At 38.8% G+C, this 25,861-nt stretch overlaps 3 protein-coding genes across 3 annotated transcripts in view; 1 reads left to right on the plus strand and 2 right to left on the minus strand.

Annotated features, from left to right (window-relative positions):
* Positions 1-4,152: 4,152 nt before the first annotated feature.
* On the minus strand, positions 4,153-5,463 carry LOC120793391. The gene is made up of 5 exons (XM_040133416.1): positions 5,397-5,463; positions 5,239-5,307; positions 5,113-5,171; positions 4,308-5,033; positions 4,153-4,230 (listed from the first exon to the last, which is right to left on the minus strand). The coding sequence occupies exons 1-4, from the start codon at positions 5,408-5,410 to the stop codon at positions 4,318-4,320; spliced, it is 858 nt and encodes a 285-aa protein (XP_039989350.1). The 5' UTR covers positions 5,411-5,463; the 3' UTR covers positions 4,153-4,230; positions 4,308-4,317.
* A 5,463-nt stretch (positions 5,464-10,926) lies between these two features.
* On the minus strand, positions 10,927-11,751 carry LOC120793514. Its single transcript, XM_040133660.1, has 2 exons — positions 11,726-11,751; positions 10,927-11,629 (listed from the first exon to the last, which is right to left on the minus strand). The coding sequence occupies exon 2, from the start codon at positions 11,596-11,598 to the stop codon at positions 10,948-10,950; it is 651 nt and encodes a 216-aa protein (XP_039989594.1). The 5' UTR covers positions 11,599-11,629; positions 11,726-11,751; the 3' UTR covers positions 10,927-10,947.
* A 1,449-nt stretch (positions 11,752-13,200) lies between these two features.
* Positions 13,201-25,861, plus strand: part of cry2 (cryptochrome circadian regulator 2) — a 13,585-nt gene continuing 924 nt past the window's right edge. The window contains exons 1-6 of the mRNA XM_040132171.1: positions 13,201-13,462; positions 17,578-17,686; positions 21,892-22,034; positions 24,312-24,496; positions 24,949-25,037; positions 25,588-25,728. Coding sequence (XP_039988105.1) covers positions 13,305-13,462; positions 17,578-17,686; positions 21,892-22,034; positions 24,312-24,496; positions 24,949-25,037; positions 25,588-25,728 — 825 coding nt within the window. The 5' untranslated portion in view covers positions 13,201-13,304. The remainder of the gene's footprint in view (positions 13,463-17,577; positions 17,687-21,891; positions 22,035-24,311; positions 24,497-24,948; positions 25,038-25,587; positions 25,729-25,861) is intronic.

The raw sequence follows: 25,861 nt of genomic DNA on the forward strand, positions 1-25,861 counted from the left end.
CTTTAACTATGTATGATGGCATGAAGGCAATTTTTATTTAAATTTGAAACAAATGTTAAATAATGTATTTAGATTGTCTCATCCCCGTCAGTTCATTTTTAAAGCCAGAGAGAGGGTTATTGATTACCTGACAAATAGAGGAGGTAATTTCACAGTAACCATGAACTAATTGATGTTTCACCGCAAGTAAACATTTCTGTCAATTCTGTCAGCTGGAGGTTAGTTATTCAATATAGGTATAGTTATTCCTAGAAATGATGTTTATATCCAACTAAACTTGACATTTTCTATTATTGTAGTGAGGATGTATTGTTAATTTACTTATTTGGCAGGCCGCAAATATGTTGATACTAAACATATCAGTAAAATGTTCTAAGACAAAGTATTTGTTTTCTGACAAAATATCAGATTTTACAGTACAATATCCACTTGTACTGAGTGCAGCATTATTAAACTATATGGTTATGTTTTGTTAGATCATGGTCTTGTTTGATGGAGAAGAAGTTACAGTAAGAGAGGCAAGAATCCAAAACTTATAAAACAGACAAAAGGGTCAAAATCAAGGTAAGACAGGAAAAACATGCAGTATCTAAACTTGCAGTCCTCTTCCTCCATTGTGAATTACTGCCACCTGTAGATCAGAGGCACAGTGTGAAACCATGGGCAGGACTGTATTGCATCAAGCACGAGTGCATGCATCTTCATGTGCAAGACAAACAAAACTCATAAATGAACTGTTCCATAGCACTAAAGGATGAAAAAAAACAACTCCACAGGACACCGAAATGTACAGTAGCTAATCTGACCTAGCAACAGCCCCAATGATATTTTGGCTGTCTGTCTTTCAGCCATTCCAAAGGGATGCTGTCAGTCTAACACTTAAGTGAGAGATAATCATAGCCATACTTTGTGCTTATTAGCTAATTTGAGCATGCTAAACTAAGATGGTGACAATGTTACATCCCTGCTAAAAATTAGATCGATTCACTAATCCATGACCATTTGACCTACTAGCATTCAAGTAATATTACAACTTCAGAGCCACTGACATATTTTGTGCATCATGGCTAAATAGTACCACTATCAGAAAACAGTGCTGTATGAAGTGTCAACCCCCATTGGCATCAGAAGCAAGATCAACGCTAGCTTTCATGTGTATGCATGGCACTGCTAACCCAGCAATGGTTGGAGACAAGCCATAATAAGGCAATGCCATTTGTTACTTATTAAGTTTTCCACACTATGAAAAAAATTCTTCCAGATTCTACATGGCTGCTTGCTGCTGAAGGTGTGAAATTAATTTATATCAGGATTTCTGTACCATTTCAGTGCCAACTTTGCCTTACCAGAAAGTTCTTTTAAAAGCCACCTTTGGTTGGTGCTTTAGCTGCTTTGTTTAGAAGAAGAGGTTTGTGCAATGTGTCTTGATACTGACATGAAACGGGGAGTAGGATCTGCTGTGGTGTAGTGTGCTTGAGTAGACACTGCTCCTCCTTGCTGGCAGCTTGAATGAAAGCTGAAGGAGTAGACTGGCTCCACATCAGAAGAAGTCACCAAAGACTGGCCCAGTGTTTTCATCACCAGCTCCATAGTTGGTAGCAAATCTAGAGCTCCAGTCCTTAAATTGAGGGGCTGTAACAAGCTTCTGGCAGAATTCAGGTTGGATCTTTGATCCCTCCTCTTGGCAGAATTCCGAGGGATTTGTCTCTTCAGGGTAGTCCATATATTTTCAGTCAGGTTGAGGTCAGGAATTTGAGAAGGCTGTTCTAAAAGTTTAATTTAGGCTTGAGTTTGCCATCCCAAAACCATTTGTAATGTTTATTTAGCTTCATTGCCTTGTAGGAAAACCAAATTGTATCCAAGATTTTCAATTAAATTAAATTAAATTTTATTTATAAAGTGCCAAATCATAACAGAGGTTAGAGCAGGTCTAGAAGATACTTTTTATACTTATATGTACAGAGACCCAACATTCCCACATGAGCAAGCACTTGGTGACAGCAGCAAGGAAAAACTCCCTTTTAACATGTAGAAACCTTGAACAGAACCCGGCTCATGGTGAGCGGCCGTCTGGCTGGGTTGAGAGAGAGAAAGAGAGAGAGAGGGAGAAAAGGGGCGGGGGGGCATAGCACAGTAGACGTATAACAAAGCTGTGCAACAATGAGGCTAATAATAAAACTAATAATTATAATAATAGGGTGAATAATAGTACTTATAAAACTAAATAATTTTAGATATAATTAATTATATTTGAAACCGTGGGTGTTGAGCAGGATCATGGGGGCTGTAGGTGGTTTGCAGTCACAGATCCAGACTCTAGCACCAGGGGCAGAAATATCTGCAGAAAGCGTCAGGAAGAGAGGAGAGAGAAAGGAAAGCACTACGGGAGAAAGAAGAAGTCAAGTTAGTAATGAGCATTGATGCCATATGAATGCGTGCAGATGGAGAGGAAGAGGAGGAGAGAGGAGCTGGATGCATAATGGGAAGTCACCTGACAGGCTAGGCCTATAGCAGCATAACTTGGGGATGTTTCAAGACAAGCCTGAGCCAGCCCTAACTAAGCTTTATCAAAAAGGAAGGTTTTAAGCCTACTCTTAAATGTGGAGAGGGTGTCTGCCTCTCAGACCAAAACTGGAAGATGGTTCCCCAGTATTTTAACTTCATAGCTGATGGTTTAATGTTGAAGATTTATGAATTACTACTATCTACATTGCTTTCCTCCAGCTACTCCTGGGAGATCATGAGGCTTTCTTGTGCTAGATGCTGTGTTTTATCTCTCCAGCTTGTTCTAAGTTTGTTCCACAGTCAGACATGTTTCTCTGTGTGAATTGCTACCTTAGCACAGTAGTGTGTCTCTCTGGGAACTATACTCACCAAGCACTTTATTAGTAACACCATACTAATACCGGGTAGGGCCTCCCTTTGAGATTCTGGTCCATGTTGACATTGGCTCACATGATTTTCTGCAGATTTGTCAGATGCACATTCATGCTGCGAATCTCCTGTTCTGCCACACCCAAAAAAGGTCCTATTGGATTAAGATCTGCTGACTGGGGAGACCAGTGAAGTACACTGAACCGATTGTCATGGTCATAGAACCAGTTTGAGATGACTTTTGCTTTGTGAAATAGTGCATTATGCTGGAAGTAGATGGGTAAATTGTAGCAATAAAGGAATGCACATGGTCAGAAACAATACTGAGATTGGCTTTGGCAATCAACTGATAGATATTAAAAGGGCCCCAAAGTGTGCCAAGAAACTGGACTATTGACACAAGACAGGTTGGGTCCATGGATTTATTCGGTTGATGCCAAATACTAACCCTACCATCTCTGTACCTCAGGAGAAATTGAGATTTGTCAGACCTGTAGGTTTTCCCAGTGTTCAGGGTTGATGAGCCTGTGCCCACTGAAACTTCAGATTTCTGTTCTTGGTTGACAGGACTGGAAACCAATGTCTTTGGCTGTTCTAGCACAACCACCTCAGTTTGATGTGTTGCAAATTCTGATATTGTTTTCTGCTCACCACAGGTGTAAAGAGGTTGTGTGTTATGGTACCCTGTCATGTCAAACTGATCAAGCCATTCACTACTCTGACCTCAAGGAGGTTCTATCCACAGCACTGCCACTCACTGGCATTTTTTTTTTTTGCCTCTATTTTTGAGTACACTCGAGACAGTTATGTGAAAATGCCAGGAGAGCAACGATTTCAGAAATACTCAAGCCAGCTCATCTGACACCAGTCATGCCTTGATAAATCAGTGAGAAGCTGATTAGGTAATTGCACAAATAAGTGCAGGTGTTCCTAACACTGAGTGTTATAGAAATTTCTCAAAAGGGTCTCCTATTGCCAGTTATTCCTTACAGCTAGACTAAACTGTTCAAATGACCTTAGGCAGAGGAGAAAATGAATGGTTCACCCAACCCATGGTAGGGAACACAAGGCCTCTGCCTGGACAGAGGCATGGCAATCTAGTGCATTCTGCTACATAGACCTTTTAGTGTCAATCTCAGCTATAGCTGAGATTAACCACATTTTGCACCTTCTGAGGCTACATGACTGTAGCATGTATACAGCTGACTTGTCTGAAAGATTAGCACCAACTTAACATTTGTCCATGTGTGTATTAATAAAAAACTCTGCAAACCAACCTTTAATCAGTTTCAAGGTGTTTATTTGCATCAGATCATGTAGTTAGAAGCAGTAATGAAGCATCTGAAATATTGATACCTGCAAGGTAAAGACAAGAGTAAGTCAACTGTCAGGGCAGATAGAATGTAGTAGATATTGCGTGAGTTGTGCCTTACCAGAGGTATTTTAGAAGCCACCTTTGGCTGGAGCTTCAGCAGAACTGCTTTGCTTAGATGTTTTGCTGATTTGTCTGGATACTGGCATGACTAGGGGAACTGGCATGACTAGGGGAACAGGCTCTCCTGGGGTGTAGTGGTTTTGAGCAAATACTGTTCTTCCCCGCTGGTAGCTTGAACGAGTACTGAAGGAGTAGACTGGCTCCAGATTTGAGAGGTCACTGATGATTGCCTCAGGGGTCTCATCATCAACACCATAGTTGGTAGCAGATCCAGAGCTCCAGTCCTCCTCATGAGGAGAGGTAACAAACCCCTCAGAGCTGCTCCCTACATATCTACTACTTGAGCTACCATAGCCGCCACTATAACTGCCACTTGGAGCACTGCTGTCATACCCACTAGTGTGAGAGGCTGCATAAACAACCCCATATTCATTGACCTCAGGGCTGCTATAGTGTCCATCCCTGAAACTAGTGTAGTCATTGTCAAACTCATTCTCAGCCATGTTTGTGCTGCTGCTGTAACTGCCAGGGCCAGTACTGGAAATGGTATCTTGAGGAGCAGGAATTTCAGTGGTTTTGTCAGGGTTGGATAGACTTGGTAGAGGGGAGCTGCTGCCCATGTCAGAATTCACCCCAATTCCACTAAACCAATACTCAGCAGAAAGTGGCTGCCACATTAAACTTGTGTCAGCATTGTTTGATCCATAGCTAGAGAAGTGAGATTCTGTTTAGAAGGAGACAGGATACATTTCAGATGGTTTAGTTTAGGAGTTTCTCAGTTTATAAATTTCCATGGTTATTACCTTTTCCCACAGGTCCACAGATAATACATCCAATCAGCAGACATGAAAACCACAGAACCCTGTGGACACATCTAGGTTTTAGATCATGTGGTTCAAACTTAATATTTTAGAGTGTAATTTACTTACCTCATTCTCCTGCTAAGTGGGTTTGTTCTGGATAGAGTTAAAGTTGATTTGTGATCTGTCCCCAAGAGACTGCATAAACACAACATGGGAAAGTTCTGCTCAGCAATGATGTTGCATCCAGATAAAGCATTATATCTCAAACAAATCCCATTTCATACCTGCTAACAAACATACAGCCTTTCCAAACAGGAAATCCTCTGTCATGTCATCACCTACTAAGAGCTGTTTTTAAATGATTAGTAATGCTGCGGGAATTGATTGCTCAGTGGTAACAGCTGGTGGTAAAGGACACCAGGGAGTGATTAATTGATTTCCTTGTTAAAGAGGAAACAGTTGCCTGAGATGGGAATCTTGAAGGCCTTTCTTTGCCAGGAGGTGCGGAGGATACAATACCACTGTTTACCCGAAGTCCTAGACATCGGACCCTCACAGACTTTAATACATCAATATCACTAGTGTTATGTTAAGAGCCTGTTTGCAAGATGAAGCAAGGGAGCCACAAATGCTGCATGTGGAATGGGAGAGCAGAGTTTTTTCATTTGTGGCCAGTAAAGTCTGAGGTCCATTTTTCACATGTAAAACTGAGTGTGTGGCAAACTTTCAAAAACACATGCGCAAGTCTTTAAGTCCACATTGTGGACATTGGGACCATGCGGAATAACATTTGTGAATTGATGCTTTAATTCTCATGTCAATTTTCTAATGTCAAAGATCCCCCACAGGTTTGCACCCACACAGATTTCTATTATACATGATTAAATCCATGTTTATACAGATGTTTATTCTGTGATCAGGACAGAATTGGAGAAAATGGAACCTGTGATCAGAATGGTTGTTCAGACTCCCTCAGCACTTGTTAAGGCCCCCTGCTCTCATGTTGAAATGAAAGTTAATTCCCTATACTTGGCTTGGTAGTTTTAATGTTGGTGATTTCATCCAACTTTGAGTTTAAGATACCACATTCTCTGCACCAAGTGGTATTTTTTCTATCAAGGTGGAGTTTGAACTCAAAGACAAATTTCCACTGCAGTGGACAATAAACTTGTATTGTACAGTCAGTGTTTCTTATCCAGACAAGTCCTCCAAACGAAACAACAAAACACCTTGTTGGTCCATGGCCTCCAGAACAACAGATCTGACATCCTTATCAGCAGGAAAACAACATCATTTTTTTGTGCCTTCCAAACCACTAGAAATCACTTTGAAAATTATATCAGTTTTATGATCTCATCTCATAGCAGTTGGTTAGGTTTAGGCACAAAACAACTTGGCTTGGTTTGGGAAAGATTGTGGTTTGGCTTAAAATTATCGCCTTGTTCGGGTGATGAAACAAAATTTGTGTTGCATATGCTGAATATGCAGATATAGCTCTGCCAAGGTAAGCAACAGGATCAACAACAGGTACAAGAGTGCAAGTGTTTGTGTGTGTGTATGTGTATGTGTTTTACTTGTTTACAAGGTGAACACTATACATCACTACAACAGCCTTACACACCACAAAAGCAGCAGTGCACTCACCTTAAACAGTACTGAGCATATCCAAAAGCATTAAGCACAATTTTTCCATCACCTTCAACCCGCAAAATTATGCAAAACTTCCAAACAGCATTATCCACATCCAGCAGCAATATTCAAGGTAGTCTCATTTCATAATTTTCACTTATTGCCAAAGAAAATAACAGCTCTTAAATAATTTTTTAACAGATATGTTAAAAAATGTTGGTTCTTCCTTTAATTTGTCACCTGTCTGTACATTAATGTACATAAATAGTCCTGGATTTCTTTCAACTCTGTAAAGCTGCACTCTCCCAATGCCACAGTCACCTGGATAGACAGAAGAAATCTGAGCGCATACTCACATTTGGGAAATGTTTGTTTAAGGCTTTTGAGGACACAAAGGGTTTTAAGTGCTGTTCTTGTTATGGAACTTTACAGTGGCTTCAGAAAGTATTTAGACCCCTTTAGTTGTTGCACACTTTATTGTGTTTTAGATCTAAATTTAAATTGATAAAATTAGCATTTTTGCCCATCAGTGTACACTCGCGATTGACATGAAAATAGTTTCCTGGTACCTGGCAAATTTCATTGGCTGACTGCACACTGAAATTTGCAAGCTCTCAAGTATTTATTGCAATGTTTCAACCTGCAAGGTCTTCGTTAGACAATAATTCATGTGAACAAAAACAGGCTATGTTGTATAACTTAACTGAAGAAAGCCAAGCAGACTGGTCTGTTGGTGGTTTAGAAGGACAAGCAAAGAGGCATGTCATGATTTTAGATGAGGCTAAGATAAGGACCTCAGAAATTATTTTTCGAGCCTTAAATGAGTTATATGGGTATGAAATGCTAGTACTGCCATTTTCTCACTGAGTTTCAGCTGCAGACAGTACCCTTGTGGAATTGGTGGCTGATTTTTCATTGAGACTCCAGGAGCTCACTACAGTCCACCACCAAACACTGTTTACAGCCTCATCGAAGTATGATGGCCAAGGCTTCCCTATATGCATGTACTGTTAAACCAACAGCCACATTCAGCGCCACTGCCCCAGCAACAGAAAAGGGACGAAGCAACAGTTCTACCCAGCTGGATTTTAAACTATTAAGCCCCACTGCCAGTGGATTGACAGTGGGGCAACAGAACATGGTCAGAAATGACCAGTCGACCAATCGACATCTACTACAAGAAGGTACAGTAGGCCCAAAAACTGCCACTATAGAATCCAATCCGTTAGGACACAAAGCATGGAAAACCGCAATTAAAATTTATACCCAACAAGCAAAGTTTGTAGAAGCAGAGGACATGGTTGGTTATGTTTGAGCCACCACAAATGTGTTTATCCAGCCAAAACAGGAGGCTCTGATCATGGCACGAGGTGACCATGCAGGTAGGCCATACACTGCCTTAGTAGAGCCTATGACGGAGGCTTCCCTATTTGTGGTAGTCTGGGCTGTGCTGACAGTTGACGGTGGTGTAAGTCCCCTTAGATTCAAAAACACCACTGCCTCTCCAATCCATTTCCTCTGCTATCAGAAGCTAGACCAGCTGTCCATGATCCAACCAAATGAGGTGTCTTCAGAGTTGGTATGGGGCTGGCCATGACAAATTCAGGCACCATAGAAGTAAGGTTACAAGAGGTTGTTTCAAATACAACACAAGAAACTGTTTATCCTGTCCCAGATGACCTTTCAGGTGCCAACCTATCAACTGAGGAGCAGTGACAAGTGCTGGAACTGCTCATCCAACATAGCTGCAGACCCTGGGCGTCCCTCATTGTGTTGGTGAGTAACTGAGATAGTGCTTTAAGCCTTGACTGCTGCAAAGTAAATGCAATCATATGCAAAGACAAATTTCCTCTACCAAGAGTGGAAGAATCCTTGATCATTTTACCTCAGGCAAAAATATTTTTCCACCCTTGACTTAGCTAGAGGCTATTGGTTAGCCTTTGCTAGCCCCTCTCTGCCTTTTAATCCCTACACACAGATGCCAGCAAGCAGGGTCTGGCTGCAATGTTGTGCCATGCTCAGAATGGGGTGGAGAGAGTTTTTGCATATACCAGCAGGAGCTTACATCCCACTGAAAAAAGTTATGCCTATTACAGTTCCTTCAAGGTGGAGTTCCTTTCATTGAAATGGGAGGTAACTTGTTATGAATACCCAATGGACTATAAATTCATACAGTTGGCTAACCTAAAGAAAACTGTTTTAACATGAAACATGTCATGGTTGCCATCAGGTTGTGTCAGCAATGATAAGGTGTGCCTATAGTTCTCTCCCAAAGCAGCGATTGGACAGTTGGTTGTTTTTCATTTTGGCATTGACAATGTGCTTCCATTTCAAAAAACGAAATTTCCCTGTACCTCCTCATGAAAAGCAATGACAGTGCTCTGCATTTAGTTTTAGCAGGTCTATGTTGGCGCACAACACTGAAATGCATTTGTTTCTGTGCTGTTTTATTGTAATGTAGCATGTCATAATGAAAAACATTCAGTCATTAAAAACAAAAAGCCAAATAATTGTCCCTTTAACAACTTTTTATTGGTAATGAATGCAGACATAAAAACGAAATAAATATACACAGTAAAATTTGTATTGTATTTTACTTAATTTTTTTTATTTGTTTTTGTTTAGTAAATGGGCATTTTCTGATATGACTTACTGCTGTCATTATTCTAGGGAGGAGGGTCTCTCCTATCCATACAATAGTGACCCTAACACCAGAAAGATTTTTGTCACTTTGCAAATTAGTTATTTTGTTTAAATCGGTTCTTTGCACATGGAAATTTAAAAAGATTTTGGTCTTAAAGTTATCACAGTTCCAACACTAGGTTTTTGCTTTGTATGGTACTATGTTTAAGTTAGTTCCATTGCATTGTGCTAGTATTCCACTGTACCAACTGTGATGCCTAAAAGAGTTGGCTTACCTTCACGTTTTACTGTAATCTTTCAGTGGTTAGAGACCACCACTCATGTGCCAGGTTAAAATATTTTATTGGAGAATGTGTGAAATGAGTGGACAATCCAACTCTGTTCTTTTAATACCCATCATTCATTGTTTGATGTGGCAACTTGGAGGCGGACCATACACCTGTTTTCTGGGATTGCCCTAAAACCACTCTGGAACAGTGTATATGCAAACATAAAATATTTCCATTCTCAACAAATGTGTTGTGTTAAATCGAACTATACAAGAGACACACCTGGCAATAATGGTGCAATGTTGCAAGCCAGTTAAAAAAGAAAAAGAAAAAACAAAATCTAATCCTCCAGGAAAAGCACAAGTTGACATTGTTCAGGAAATGTATGCAATGGAAAGGTTTATTTTTTAAAGAAATGGAAAAAGTCATTTACATGAAACAAAATACCAAGCAAGTAACTCACCCATTTGGAATAACTAGAAAAATAAGACATCTTCTGAGTACCCCAAGACAACTGTTTGTGCTACTGTCACATTTCAGGTCTGAAACCCAATAACTAATTAAAGTATTAGAATTGAGCAGGCATGGTGTATGACGGAGGGCTCAGAACCCTGCCTGGGCTGCTCCAATTTCTGAAGGTTGCCATTGGCTCTGGAAAAGGCCTTTGCTGTTCTAGTCGGCTATTGCTTGCTAGACAAGAGGTTGATAGAGAATCTGGGTTGTTTTTGAAGTGAGCAGAGATAGTGTGAGAAATCAGGTCATTTAATAAATCTTTTCTACTCCGACGGCAAGTCTACAGAAAACATCTATTCAACACCCTACAGTGCATGTAGTTTTTATGATATAGCATCTTTCAAGATAGTCTAATGGTTCAAGTTTGCTTCCAATATAATTCAACGAGTCAATTTGTGCAACCTGTGTTGCCTTCATCCCATTCAGTCAATTTGTGGTCCCATTAATCCAGCCTTGGATTAAAAAAAAAAACAAAAAAAAAAACTGTACAAACTTTGTTGCATGCCAAAATATACTGGTCTGGCATTTGTCAGGCAGCAGTAGTCAGTTAAACATTAAATGTCCAACCTTGAACCCCACTACAGCCAAGTTTTCATGACACTAAAATCAAGACCATGTACAAAAAAAGACAGTTTATGGCATCTGGTTATGATCACAAGGCAGCAGTGAGATATCTCAGCATGGAGACCTGGAAGGCAAAGACACAAGTCAAGAGGTAGCAGATGCTGCGAATATAGCAGATATTTAGTGACACTGACTTGTGCTTTACCAGAAAGGTATTTTAGAAGCCACCTTTGGCTGGAGCTTCAGCAGAACTGCTTTGCTTAGATGTTTTGCTGATGTGTCTGGATACTGGCATGACTAGGGGAACAGGCTCTCCTGGGGTGTATTGGGTTTGAGCAAATACTGTTCTTCCCCGCTGGTAGCTTGAACGAGAGCTGAAAGAGTAGACTGGCTCCAGATCTGAGAGGTCACTGATGATTGCCTCAGGGGTCTCATCATCAACACCGTAGTTGGTAGCAGATCCAGAGCTCCAGTCCTCCTCATGAGGAGAGGTAACAAACCCCTCAGAGCTGCTCCCTACATATCTACTACTTGAGCTACCATAGCCGCCACTATAACTGACACTTGGAGCACTGCTGTCATACCCACTAGTGTGAGAGGCTGCATAAACAACCCCATATTCATTGACCTCAGGGCTGCTATAGCGTCCATCCCTGAAACTAGTGTAGTCATTGTCAAACTCATTCTCAGCCATGTTCGTGCTGCTGCTGTAACTGCCAGGGCCAGTACTGGAAATGGTATCTTGAGGAGCAGGAATTTCAGTGGTTTTGTCAGGGTTGGATAGACTTGGTAGAGGGGAGCTGCAGCCCATGTCAGAGTTCACCCCAATTCCACTAAACCAATACCCAGCAGAAAGTGGCTGCCACATTAATCTTGTGTCAGCATTGTTTGATCCATAGCTAGAGGAGAAGTGAGATTCTGTTTAGTAGGAGACAAGATTCATTTCAGATGATTTAGTTTAGAGTTTCTCAACTTGTAATTTTCATAGTTATTACCTTTTCCCACAGGTCCACAGATAATATGTCCTATCAGCACAAAAACCATAGAACCCTGTGGACACATCTAGGTTTTAGATCATATGTTTCAAACTTAATATTTTAGAGTGTAATTTACTTACCTCAGGGTCAGTACTGGAAATTGCAAATTGAGGAGCAGGAATTTCAGTGGTTTTGTCAGAGCTTGGGTTGGATAGAATTGATAAAGAGGAGCTGCTTCCCGTGTCAGAACCCAGCCCTCTTCCTGAATGACCAGGGTAAGAAGGAATTTGCTGTGGCATTAAGCTTGTTGCTGCTGAAGGAGCAGCTTCTGATCCATAGTCTGGAAGAATATATGTTAGAAATTTGATTAATCAAATTACAATACTAACAGACTTGAGTAGGGTATGTCATCTTACCTTTTTGTATAGAACTACAGGTTATGCTTCAAGTCAGCAGACACAAACATATTTTCTTTTAGATAAAATTTTAATCATACCGATTTTAAGAAAAGTCAGTCATCTACTTACATTGTTTTGGTTTAATAAGTAGATAAACTCACGATGTCTGAACTGCGATTAAGTTAAATTATGTAACATGATCAATAAGTTAAAAGAAACAAAAATATTTCATAGCTGCACAAATGGTAAATGGACTGCACTTATATAACGCTTTTCTAGTCTTATCGACCACTACTGCCACATTCACCCATTCACACATACATTCATACAGTGCTCTTTTCTATACATACGGCACTTTCTATCTACACACATACGCACGCAAGCGCGCGCACGCACACACACACACACACATACACACACACAAACATACACCGATGATACATTGAGGGTAATTTGGGGTTCAGTATCTTGCCCAAATACACTTCAACATGTGGACTGGAGGAGCCTGGGATGTGTAAATTGATGGCTATGTATGCACAGCTGTTAGCAACGAAACCTGAGGTGTGTTCAATGTGAAAAAAGTTTTGCAATGTTTTGTCTGGTTAAACAGACAACAACAACTAAAATATATCTGCTCCTGTTTGGTAAATATCTTGTGGATGTCATTAAGGATATACTGATACATTATAATAATCAATGCATTAACATTGAACAGACCAACATATGTAGTTGAGTGACATCCATTTTTTAAAATCTGTTCGTAAAAATGCAGCTACAGAGCTGAAAGACTAAAGGGTTCATCTCAAATAGGATTAGTTGATTGGGTTTGTTTGAGACTGCATGAGGTTATTTCTGTAGTCTGGGGTTGCTCATTCATAGATTTTTCAACAAATCTTACATACATGATATTTTTTTAAAAAGTGCAGTGTTGACCTACATATACAAAATGCAGTGACTCTATGACAATTTTTCTCCATGTAGCTTTTCTAAATTAACAACCACCTGATCTTTGTGGTTCTGTACTGAGCATAAAAAAAATCATGGTCCATCCCAAAGGAGCCGTAAAACCAGTTTAGCCACTCCCATGGCGTACTAATCACGCCCCTGTTTTGGTTTACGCTTGACAGCAAGTAAAGTTTCCGTGACTGTTTCAGTCGTTGAATCGGTGCATTTTCTCTAATGATGGAAAAAAAGTAACTATGGTGGTGAACTCAGTGCACTGGTTTCGCAAAGGTCTGCGGCTGCACGATAATCCGGCGTTGCAGGAGGCCCTCAATGGAGCAGACACAGTGCGCTGCGTTTATATCCTAGACCCCTGGTTTGCTGGCGCCGCTAACGTGGGAATCAACCGATGGAGGTTTGTAAATTAACGCTAACTCTATCTGCGACATGTTTAAACTAAATTAAACGTTGGTTGAACGTAATGCATTATGTGAACACTCTTTATCAGGTCATTTGTATGATTCAATACCTCATAAACGTGAAGCGCTTGGAGTTTAGGCTTGGGCCTCCACTCCACGTCACTTAGCTAACGCTAGCTTAAAATGGAGAGAATGATTTACCAAGAACCATAGAGGAAATGAACAATTTAATCTTATCCTCGTATATCTGCAAAGTATCCCAACCCAGAGGAAGAGCACATCTAATCGAACTCTCCACCCGTATGTTTGGCATACACGTGAACCGCTTAGCAGCTAATAAAATTTTGAGTTACATAAAGTACAGAAAGAAGAGGTCTATAATATTCACTATCGCTCAGCATATCCTACTGCAGTTAGGTTGAAGACATTGAAAGAAGGTCATGGTAATAACACGCAAATCACTGCTTAATAACGCCATTGTATTCAAGCAAGTCTTTGTTTTTGAATTATTTACATACCGAAAGGCAGTACGTGGGTTGGAATTCATAACGTAAGCCAAGTGTTTTCTTGTGTACACGCCTGCCGCCGACAAGCAAAGCGACACTCAGATTACACACTTCAGATTTGGTGAATGCTTATTTCTGTAAACATGAATAGAGTCGCATGTAATGTGAAAGGATCGTGTATAGGTTAAATCTAATGCATATAGGTTATAGTAGATTGATAAACATTGTATTTCAATCCCAATTAAAATTTTCATATCCCATAGTAATATTAGCGTCAGTGTTAATACCAAGAAGGCACCTCGCCTTCTTGGTAAACATGGATGAGTAACTGACTGTGCTCATTTATTTTCAGATGGTAAAGATAACGCATACAGAGCAAAAAACTATACATTTACCAACATGGATGACATATGACATTATGTGACTAAAATGGAACTTAATTTAAGAATGGCTAAATATAAGTCTGTCTTATTGTCGTTTTGCAGATAGCTTTCTTAAAGCAGTGGTTCTCAAACACACACACACACACAGACAATTTTTCTCAATCATTAAGAATGGTAGGGGAAGCAACTAATAAAAAAAAGGATCCAAGTTGAATATTAGTGAAATAAAGGTCAGGACATAGCATCAGCAAACTTTGTTTATTATCCCTACAGTTTCTTTCCATATTTTTCCTCTGGTCATTCACCTCTCCCTACAGTGGCTCTATCCCCCTCCAGTGGGGCCGACCCTCCAGTCTGAGAACCACTGTCTTGAAAGGTAATTACCGCCAGATTATTAAAAATTTATTTTTTAATAATATGGAATAACTCTTGGAATTGTAAGGATTATCATTATAATTATTATTTTTGTTGTTATTATCAGCTAAAAATGTCTGGATCTAAGACACCGTAAGCATGACAGACATCAGAATTGGAAGATAAATTAAAAAAGTTACTCAATACCCAGGCAACAAAATTCACATCCACTGACGTCATGGTGGTGCTATAATTAATCATTTTTACTTTTTTAATGATATCTTCTGAACTGCACGAGCTAGAAACAATATTATTGTTTCAGAGATTCGAGGGAATCCAGGTTTAGGTCTTGACTATAAACTGCAAGGTACTGGGTTTAAATGCAGACGGGATCTGTTCTTATTGTCACTCCTCCACTTTATCCATTGACTTTTGCTGCTGTTAACTGGGTGTTGAAGGCATAAGAGGGCACTAAAATAATTCTTTACACAACTCACTATAATGTACTGGTCAGAGAACAGTAATTCATAATGGTTAAATTTTACAGGCCATTAAGTTGCTAACTCTTTTTGTCTTGAATACAGTACTTTACTGTAGAACTAAGTTAATGTTAATTGCCCATTGCTGTCAAGGAAAGCTGTGTTTTCTTCATGGTCTAGTGGTGTAACTGGGAAGCCACATTGAAAGTGAGATGTGAGCAGCATGTAAGCACTACTAAAGCATTCGATCTGTTAAAGCCACACCGACTCTGATCTCCATTCGGCATCATTTTGTCAGAACCAGTCTGTATGTCAGCAGCACAGAGGAACTCAGGGGAGAGCGCTACAAACGATCTTTACTGGGCTGACTGACAGCAGAAATTTACTGAAAAAAAAATATAGCTTTCATGTATGCTCAGCAGGAAGAAATCAGCAATGTTTTTATGTATGGATTCATTTATTTTACTGATTTCCCCTTCCACTATAGAGGGCAGGGGAAAGGGGAAAGTGAAACCAGAAAAGACACAGTAACAGCAGCCTGATCAGTCCTTACATTTACCAATAAAAAGTTCACAATACAAAAATAGCAAGAGATTTGTGTAATTTAAAAAGCTGTCTATGGAGATTAAGCTTTGCTAAATGCACCAGATTACAAAAAATAAACTGGAAGCATAAAAATACTCGGGGGGTCCCCAGGGTGACACGTGCCTCACACGTGTATCTTGGAGTCAGTGTAAATTAATGCATTTGATAGGAAAGAATTCTATCTCTTCTGTTAAACAGGCAAGTGACAGATGTCAAAGACATGTCTAAAAACGCTTTCCATGTGGATTGGCCAGAATAAATATTCCCTGTGGAAAGAGAGAACATGGGAATCAACAATATAATTAAATAGTACGTATGTTGTTCTATATTCACAGCAATTAAACACACTTGCGTGGAGATGTCATGAATGAATGAGCTATAGCATGATGCAACTTTTTCGTAAGTCATATCTTCATCAGAGTCCCACAAAGTAAAGCTACAGTTTTTGTCTTAGCCACTGCTCCTTGTCCAGTGTTAATATGTGGAACCATGACTATCATGATTAACAGGGGATTGTCTGAGAGGGTCTCATTTCTTATCACCATACAAATGATGGTATCTTTATGGACTGACGCACTCCACAGGTCAGTTGAAACTTGCACTATGGATTTTGACACATACTGTAGACTGTAGACTGTAATTACTTTATTGCATGTGTTTTTACACCCCTACCAGTTTGTGATAGATAAATCAAACCCCTTCATTTTTTCCGATTAATGTTTAAGCCTTATGCTAAAATCATTTTAACTAATTTTATCCCTAATCAGTCTACACTCAATTCCCCGTAATGGTTTATTAAAAAGGAAGAACTGAAATATCACATTGACATAAGTATTCAGACAATTTTACTCAGTACTTAGTTGAAGAACCTTTGTGTTTGTTTGTGTGTGTTTGTGTTTGTGTTTGTGTGTGTGTGTGTGTGTGTGTGTGTGTGTGTGTGTGTGTGTGTGTGTGTGTGTGTGTGTGTGTGTGTGTGGATATAGCAGAGGTAGGAATAGGCTCCATCTGCTTCTGTATTTCATCAGATGATACATTTTCTATGGTAAAATAGCAGCATATAAATGATGACTGTAATTTAAAAACATTAGCCATGTCGTTTACTGTTTAAAATAAATAGATTTGAATAACATTTTAAAAGCTTCTGTTGTCTCATTTGTCCATCAGTGGGATGTTTTCAGGTACGGAGTGGCATTATTATTATAAAGCTTGAGTAATAGACTGCTGCTTCGAAACAGCCTCCTTCATCTTCTAGACTCTTTTTTGCTAATTAAATTAATTAGTTCAAATAATGAATTAAAGTGTAACTTCACCCCCAGCTCTGAGCCTAACTCTACCCACAATATGATTCTGAAAAATACTGATCATGGTGGCCCCGAGCCATATCAATTTGAGCCGTTGGCTCCAGCCCCAGTGATGCCCGAAGCCAGAGCTGTCAGAGCTGAGCATGTAGTTAGAATAGCCCTCTTGTGAAAAATTCCAGTCCAGTTGTGCTTCTACAGTCATCAAAAGCACAAGTCCAATTCAACTCCTGTGAATGATGAGTCTCGATCGCTATATATTTGAAAAGGAGCACAGTTTTGGTGAACCATGAAACCTACACTGCATTTTCCCTTAGAATAACAGCATTCTCTTCATGACTGTCACTCATTGTCAATAAAAATCATTCAATGTGTATCACACCATTTCAGTGTGTTATCACTGTTGGAGAAAGACTCAGTATAATCACAGCTGTGCACCCCTTCTGCCTTGTAGGATGGCAGTATTTCTTACTGATTACATTTCCCTCATTTGTGTCTGTGTCTAGGTTTCTGTTGGAGGCTCTGGAGGACCTGGACAGCAGTCTGAAGAAGCTCAACTCCAGATTGTTTGTAATCAGAGGGCAGCCTACTGATGTTTTCCCAAGGCTTTTTAAGGTCTGTAATCCTGCCCACCACAAATCCTTTCTGTCTGTCACGGTCAAAAACTTAAACCACGCACCAAAGGTTCCTGACCAAAGGATCTACATAGTACAGAGGTATAACTTTTGAAATTAAAACTTGAACATTAGTGACTACTGTATTCATTCAAAACAACAGCTGTGTGTGAAATAACACTCCTGTCTGACATTAGCAATCATCGTTTGAATATTTTATTTTATTATGGATGTTAGGCCAGTCTGGAATGTTAATGATGTTTAGAGCATAAAAAATCCCCCAGTATTGGCTAAAATTCATATTTTCCACTTACTTTCCACCATGGCTGGTATAACATAGAAAGGGTATTAAATTGCATTCTATGTAGTATTAAAATGGTCTTAAAACGTACAAATTTTACATGGTGAACTCTGCAGAAACCCTGGCCAAATAGGGTAAGTTTACTAAAGTTTGAGGTAAAACGGAGACAATTTTGTTAAATCTCTAATAACTCATTTTTGTCTGCCACATGGAGGCAGTGGAAATAAGTTGTGAACACAACAGTGACATATCATCACCTAATATGTTGATATGGTTGTTTACTTGTCAGTACAGTAAAAAGCTGTCAGTAAACAGTGGCCTATTTAGACATCTAGCAGTTATGGAGCCACATTGTCATTCTTTTAGTCGTTTATGGCCACCTGCTGAAAGTTCAATATTCACCCTTGTTTAGCTCTGTTTTTGGTCTCTTCCAACTCCTGAGTGAAATATCTGACTCATTAGTGGGTACATGCTCCAATATGTTCACCAGTTTGTTCCTAACTGTGTCTATCTGCTGTTTGTGGTAGGAGGGTGACTGTGTAACTGGTGTGTAACACTCCCACTGTAGATCTCCCTGTTGTGCTGTGTCAAACGAAAAATCAGGAGACAGTGCTGGGTCTATTGTCCTTTTACTGACACTCTGGTTAAGATATTCACAAAGCACAGAAATCATCAGCTGTGTCTCGGGGGGTATCTTGGCTCTCTTCTTAACAAATATTTTTTGCAGGTAATCTAATCTGAAATTATAATAACAAAACTAGAGTAATATAAATTGAATCTGGTTTCTACTTACCCTACACTTGCAATGAACATCACAGCAATTTAAAGTCCCAATATAAGATATTTAGTTTCAATTTTTCTGACATACCGTAACAAATTATCACAAAACTATCATAAAACTGTCACACTGATACTTACACTGATTAGGCTGTCAGAAAAAAAATGTGTAAAAAAAATATGGCTCAGTCTCTTTGTGTAATACAACTATGAATTCACAGATGAACCTTTAAACACACCTAACAAATAGACTACTATTAAAATATCTCCATAACTGGTTAAGAGTTTCACAAAGCACAAAAATCGTCAGCTGTATGTGTGGTATCAGGTTTGGTTCCCTTGACAGCAAAATACATAAAATGGAGACGGTTAATACAAATGCAAAAACAGTGGAGATTTAAAATAAGAAGGAGATGAATCCTACAGAAAAATATTAGCCTGTCCTTTCACATTTAAAATTGGTTTAAAACTAAGGGTAGCAGTGTTAAACCGCAACAAAACTCTCACAGAATGATAAAGACTTAATATAGAAGAAGATACCTCTGTTAAATAGTGTTCATATCACAGGAACAACTTTATGAAACCTAATTGTTCAATACATATGGAAAGAGATGTGCTGAAGCAAAGGAAATGTGTACATATAGTAAATTAATTTGTGGTATTCACTCAATCATATTAACCTGTTAATACTGCTACAAAGTATATTAATTTTAGAGTTAGTTTTATTTAGAGAAAGCATAGTGAACACGAAGTTACACAAACCACCTCTTAGTCCACCATATCTGGAATTTTATCATGTTACATTACTACTAATAGTAACCAGATGCATCGCAGTTGCTTTCATGAATTTGTCAGCCCTTCAGTGAATGATGGCTGCTTGTTACCTTTTGTAACATGGCTTGTTATCAACAGAGCTAAGTTACATTCTACCAGCCAGAAGATTCATAAGTTAGAAATGTTAGTGGGACATATTCACATTAGGTAACTCACTAACTGCCTGTTGCCTGGCTAGAATTGTCTACCCTGCCAATGCTGCTAGTCACTCAGTGGGTGGGCTTTTTGACTAATGCTATTAGCGACTACATTTTAGCACAAAACTGCTGTGGGTTTAGGTATTTACGGTCACAGTATTCAGACCAAACCTATGCACGACAAATAAACAACAGTGAAACAAAAGGTAATGTCTTTCCATGTTTCCTCTCTTCTCTGTCCTATTCACGTGTCAAAGTCTGCTGAGCTATGAATATTGTTTCCCTCCTGTCAGAATAGTGTGGTCCACTTTGCGGCTTAGATGTTAATAGAATTCAATGCGACAGTGTCATGTAATTACAACTTGTGGCAGCAGAAACAATACATTTTCCATGTGATTGTTTTGAATAATGTGTAAGTAGTGCAACATCTGCCTATAGGCTAATAAAGTCCATTAATTATTACTGAATAGGCAGTCGTAAAGCAAGGATTTGCATTTTAGCTGTAATTTGAGGTATTTCTCTTTAACACAGTTGTTTGAGCTTTTTTGAGCTCATAGTGTTGGCATTAGTTTTTAGGTTGAAACGGTATAAAACTACTATGGACCACAGTTCAAAAATATAAGTGATCCACCAATCCTAAATATACTGACCACAAAACAACTGACCACAGAGGGAGCCTTGCCCCCCAAACATGACCTATAACAGACAGTGCTACTAATACATCATTTCATTCTTAGCCAACTGCCAATAAGCTAAAAGAACATGGAGAAGACATTGGTCTTTTTCGGTTGTTTAGGTGGATCAATGAGTTCACAAAGTTTTCTCACAGAGCAAACTGAACAAACATGTTAGGTGTGTTCAGAAATGGACTCTTTTGCACCTGTATATCCACACCTGTCGTAACAATGATGTACTGAACACTGACATTAGTTCTGTTCAGAGGAATGATAATCATTTTAGTCAGTCAAGAGTCAAGAATCCTGTTTATTGTGGCTTTTGTCACTGAGCACAAAGTTATCTGATTGGCCTGCATGTCACTGCACAGCCAGTGACACCAAATACATACAGTATACACTTCAAAAATTGAATTTTTAACTGTCATAGTTTTCATGATCACACTTCAGTGAACCATATTAAAGCAGCTGCAGACGGTGTTAAAATTTATGAGGAAATTCCCTGGGGGGATTTAGTTCCAGGCAGGGAGAAGCAAATCACTGTCTCTATACAGCAGCTGTTACATAACAAACTGGTAATTTTACAACCTGACCCATTGTTTCATCTTGTGTTTGTATTTTTGTCATGTATTTGAGCCTAGTTTGACTTTCAACCCTCTGTGGTCCTTTAATTCTAAATAAATTAGAGCAGATAATGATGATGAGGATACAGTAATAACTCTCCTCCCAGCCTTCATTACGAGCACTTGGAAGCTCTTAAAAAATGAAATTGTTATTTTTCAAGTTTCATTCATACTCTGATGCAGACAACAACAACATTTATTGTTGTTTATTTTGTATTGTGTAGTTGCCAAACTGACATATTAATGAGTCAAATGTCATGGCGTATTCAAAATTTCAAAGATTTATTTGTCACATACTCATATTTTCAATATGTACAGTGAATTGTGTATAGTCTAGAGGATGTGCTAAAAGGCTAATGTGCTATAATTTTAATTCATGCTTACCATTCTTGGTTCATTCAGGTCAGTGTAAACATTAAAAAGAACAGAACTAAAAAACATAAAAAATATCTTTACTTAAATTTTGCATGGTTAGACCAGCCGAACCAAACTACGGGTGAGAAGGCAACTCGTCTCCCTTTTTGTCCAAACTGTGCACAGTTACTGTATTAAAAACTGCTACTTGAATAGACATATTGTACTAACTGTGACCTGGTTTGGTTTTATTGTACGAAACTGTGCCTTCATGAGCAGGATTACAGAAAGCACGTACTGAGAAACATGTTGAATCAAAACACTTGGTACAAAGATCACTGTTCTGTTATGTTTGGTCTTACCATAGTTATACCTCTCAGCCCTGCTGTATGTTTTGCTCGTCTTGCTGCCTTGCTAACAAAATACTTTGTCTTTCCCTCATTATTATTATTATTTTGCTTTGTCTCTCTCTTGGTTCCTGTTTTTCTTTCTCTGCCTTGCTGCAGGAGTGGAAAGTGACCAGGTTAACATTTGAATATGACCCAGAGCCTTATGGGAAGGAGAGGGATGGGGCCATCGTCAAGATGGCCCAAGAGTTTGGAGTGGAGACCATTGTCAGAAACTCACACACCCTCTACAACCTGGATAGGTTCGTAGCAGTCATACTCATTATTCTTTTTTCAATGTGTTAAAATCGAGTTGGTCAAAATAAACACTGACATCAGTCACACCTGTATATATACAAATCTTATACCTTAAAGGACCATACCAATGTGTTGGGAAGTTTTAGCTCCTTAACTAGAAATCATGTATGCCACATATTCTTGCTGACCATTTTCAAATACTGTTTCTTTTTTATTTTTTCAATGTATTTACCTACCCTTCCAGGCAGTGATCGGTTTCCGGCTTGAATTAATAATTGTCTGAGTTACATTATGTTTTTTGTGGTAATGCAGTTTCAGTGCAAATTTGATTGAGAAGTCTTCCCTGCAATAATTCAAAACAATAATGGATCTTTGACAAAAAGCAATGCAGATCTAAAGTTTATAATGATGAACTGCATAATTTAAGTAAGTTTCACTTTTAGTAACTTAAATTACTTTAGTCTTGACGAAAATGTAAATTTGTTTTAGTCAAATTTTAATAATTTGATTTTTGTTAGTTTTAGTCTGGTTTTAGTAAACAACAAATAGACATTTTAGTCTAGTTTTCGTCAGTGTAATTTTAGTCTTAGCAATTTTAATTTCTAATTCTTCTAAGCATATCTAGGCTACAGCTGTTGCCATGTTTGTTGTGTACAGTTACAATGTTTACAGGTGTCTCATTTATCATGAGGCACTGTTTACTTGTTCACACACACAGTGTCTATGTCTATGTCTGTGTTATTTCTATCTGAAATTAGTCGAGATACTTCACAATGTTTCCTCGTACCCCTTGGCAACAACTACACCTGCTGGGGATTACTGATGTAAATAATCTGATTTGGAGTGAATATTCTAAAATGTCCAAAAAAGGTGACATTAGCCCTTAAGATTGAGAACTGTTGAGGTTTGGATTTATATGGTACTTAAACGTTTCTTTAGCAAAAAAAACAGCTGAATGACACAGAAGAGGGAGAATTGTTCTCTAAATGCTCAATCACAAGATTTAACTAGAAAATGCGCTCAGTAGAGTGCAGACCTCTGCCAAGGCCAGTGTCAAAGAGCATACACCAGCCTTCAGAGGAAAAAATTTAGATTCTTAATAAATGATCTGGATCTGCCCTGGGATCTTCCCTGGCCCATGCCCCAACCCTCCACCAAGTGCAGTGCAAATCGGTTCAGTACTTTTCGTGGAATCCTGCTGACAAACAAACAAACAAACAAACAAACCAACAAACAGACATGGGTGGTTACATAACCTCCCTGGCAGAGATAAAATGAAGTGCTAAACACATTTATTTTATTTGTACTTTCTTGTACAGAAAACCTTCAAAGAAACAGCAGTCAACTTTTGTACAACAGCCCCTTAATGAGTAAAAGGATTAGTACAGTCGAAATACTCAGTGAACACTGATAACAATGGCAGTTTTAAGTTTTTGGTCATTTTAGATCATAGATAGTTCACAACATTCAAGAAGATCCTGAAAAACGTGAGCAATCATTAATCCTTTCCAACATATGCAGCAGTGCCCTCCAGGGGTAATCTCATATTACTGAAGGTCACACCACTGTCCATGTGCTGGGACAAGGTGGCAGAATGAGTAAGAGTGGAGGGAGTACCAAAGGACTCTCTATATACAAGCCTTGTTGTGTCTTGCCTTATACATGGAAAGCAATTAAACCAATACTGTGTTTCAGCACTGTGTTATGTAATGAAACACAACATTACTGGCCTGTGTGTGTAAGAATATCTAATCATCAGGTTGCCATGAAATTCATTGAGTACAGACTTGCTCCTCAGAAGATGAACCCTTTTCATTTTGGATACACCATTAGCTTTTCTCTCTAGGGCCACCCTAATGTCAAAATGTCAGTGTGGTACAAAAGATATCTGGCAGAATACCATGAAATCCACTGACCACAAGAACATAATCAAAATAATCAAATTACCTTTCCTCTTTTGCTACCTTTAGGACTTTAACCCACTATATTGTTTTGTCCACCCTTCACTTTAGTATTGTAATGGGCAATTAGATTCAAGGTGTCTATTTATATTAGCTCTTCACAATTTGTTCACTTGTATATTAAAGACAGTATTTAGTGAAATTCCACCATAAAGCATCATATCAGAAGTAGAAGTCCAACTTTTACCTTTATATAATTATATTTTATACATTTTATGTGTGTGCTTAGGATATTTCAACAGAAATGCCACTGACCACAGCTGTTACATAAGTTCTGCGGTATATAGAGCTACCTTTCTATCTTTTCTGTATTGATCACAGGATAATAGAGATGAACAACAACAGCCCTCCTCTAACCTTTAAGCGGTTTCAGACCATTGTGAGCCGACTGGAGTTGCCGAGGAGACCTCTGTTTCCTGTCACCCAGCAGCAGATGGACAAATGTCACACTAAAATAGCTGACAACCACGACCAGCTATATAGTATACCTTCACTGGAAGAACTAGGTACCAATAATTGATTTCATTATATTTTTAGAAATTAATATGACAGCTGTAACACTGTAACATAAATAATTCTACGTTACTGTGTGTAACTGCGCACTAGTGACCAGCATACAATGCGTAACACCCTCTCTGTGCATATTATCAGACCAACTGAAGTTCAAGTTTCTCTTCTTTATGTAGATTACATTAATGATTACATTTCATTCTTTCCAAATCGAGCAGTTAGGGTTATTGTATTTATCTGCTGAAGCACACAACTCCTAAGGTCCTTAGGCATACCCTATTAAACATACAGTTGTTATTAGTCATATTAAAATACCTTGTTATTAAATGGAGGTTAGCTTAATGTTTTCTTCATACAGTAGAGAACAGTTAGCACTTGGGCAAGGTTTGGTTCATTAAGCAATAGCTGCTTTGTATTTGACCTTGTCTCCTTGTAAATATGTGTCCAGGTTTCAGGACAGAGGGTTTACCTCCAGCTGTGTGGCGGGGAGGAGAATCAGAAGCCTTGGAGAGGCTCAAGAAACATCTGGACAAGAAGGTAAACCAGAAGCTGAAGCAGCCCCATAACTGGTCATATCCAGAATATTTTAAGTTTGTTTTCATAATGCTAAATTGTAGGTGCAACCTATCACTGGTCTGTCAAAGACTTGGGTTTCGACTTTGTTTATTGGTGTGGTTTCAGTTTCAGTTTGTTGGCACACTTACTAGTTTTCATGTAGGGACAGGATGATAGTCTGTAAATCTCTTCTACTTTGAAGAAAGTTGGAAAAACATGGGGGAAGTGTTACGTTTGCATTAAGCGTGTACAGCATAAATAGCAAATTAAAACAGGAGCAGATCAGAAAACAGGGAAGCTTCTTACTAAAATATGATCAAATGTTTTTACATGGGGAAAAGTGGAAATAAAAGCCTGTCTCTACTGTATGTCTGTTTCAAATAAAGGCCAGAGTAACTCTGTAGTTGTGGTAAATTAAGGCCACTATTTTGGAATTTAAGATCATTTAATATATGATGTAATGACTTATATTTATGTTTACATGTTATCTCAGATGATTACTTAAATGGCCTCACTGTGTTGGTCTATATAGGTGTGGGTGGCCAACTTTGAGCACCCTCGGGTCAGCATATGCTCTCTGTATGCCAGTCCTACTGGCCTCAGCCCCTACCTGCGCTTCGGCTGTCTGTCCTGTAGGGTTTTGTACTACAACCTCAGAGAGCTATACATGAAGGTACTATGGATGCCCGTCACTCAGCCTCAGAGATATCAGTTAAGGCTACAAAAACACCCACTGGTTTCTGTTCCCTTTGTTCTCTGACGATTGTGATAATTCATTTCTCTATTTGAACATAAAATTTAGAATA

The sequence above is a fragment of the Xiphias gladius genome, chromosome 8 (assembly GCF_016859285.1).
Source record: "Xiphias gladius isolate SHS-SW01 ecotype Sanya breed wild chromosome 8, ASM1685928v1, whole genome shotgun sequence".
Lineage (NCBI taxonomy): Eukaryota > Metazoa > Chordata > Actinopteri > Istiophoriformes > Xiphiidae > Xiphias > Xiphias gladius.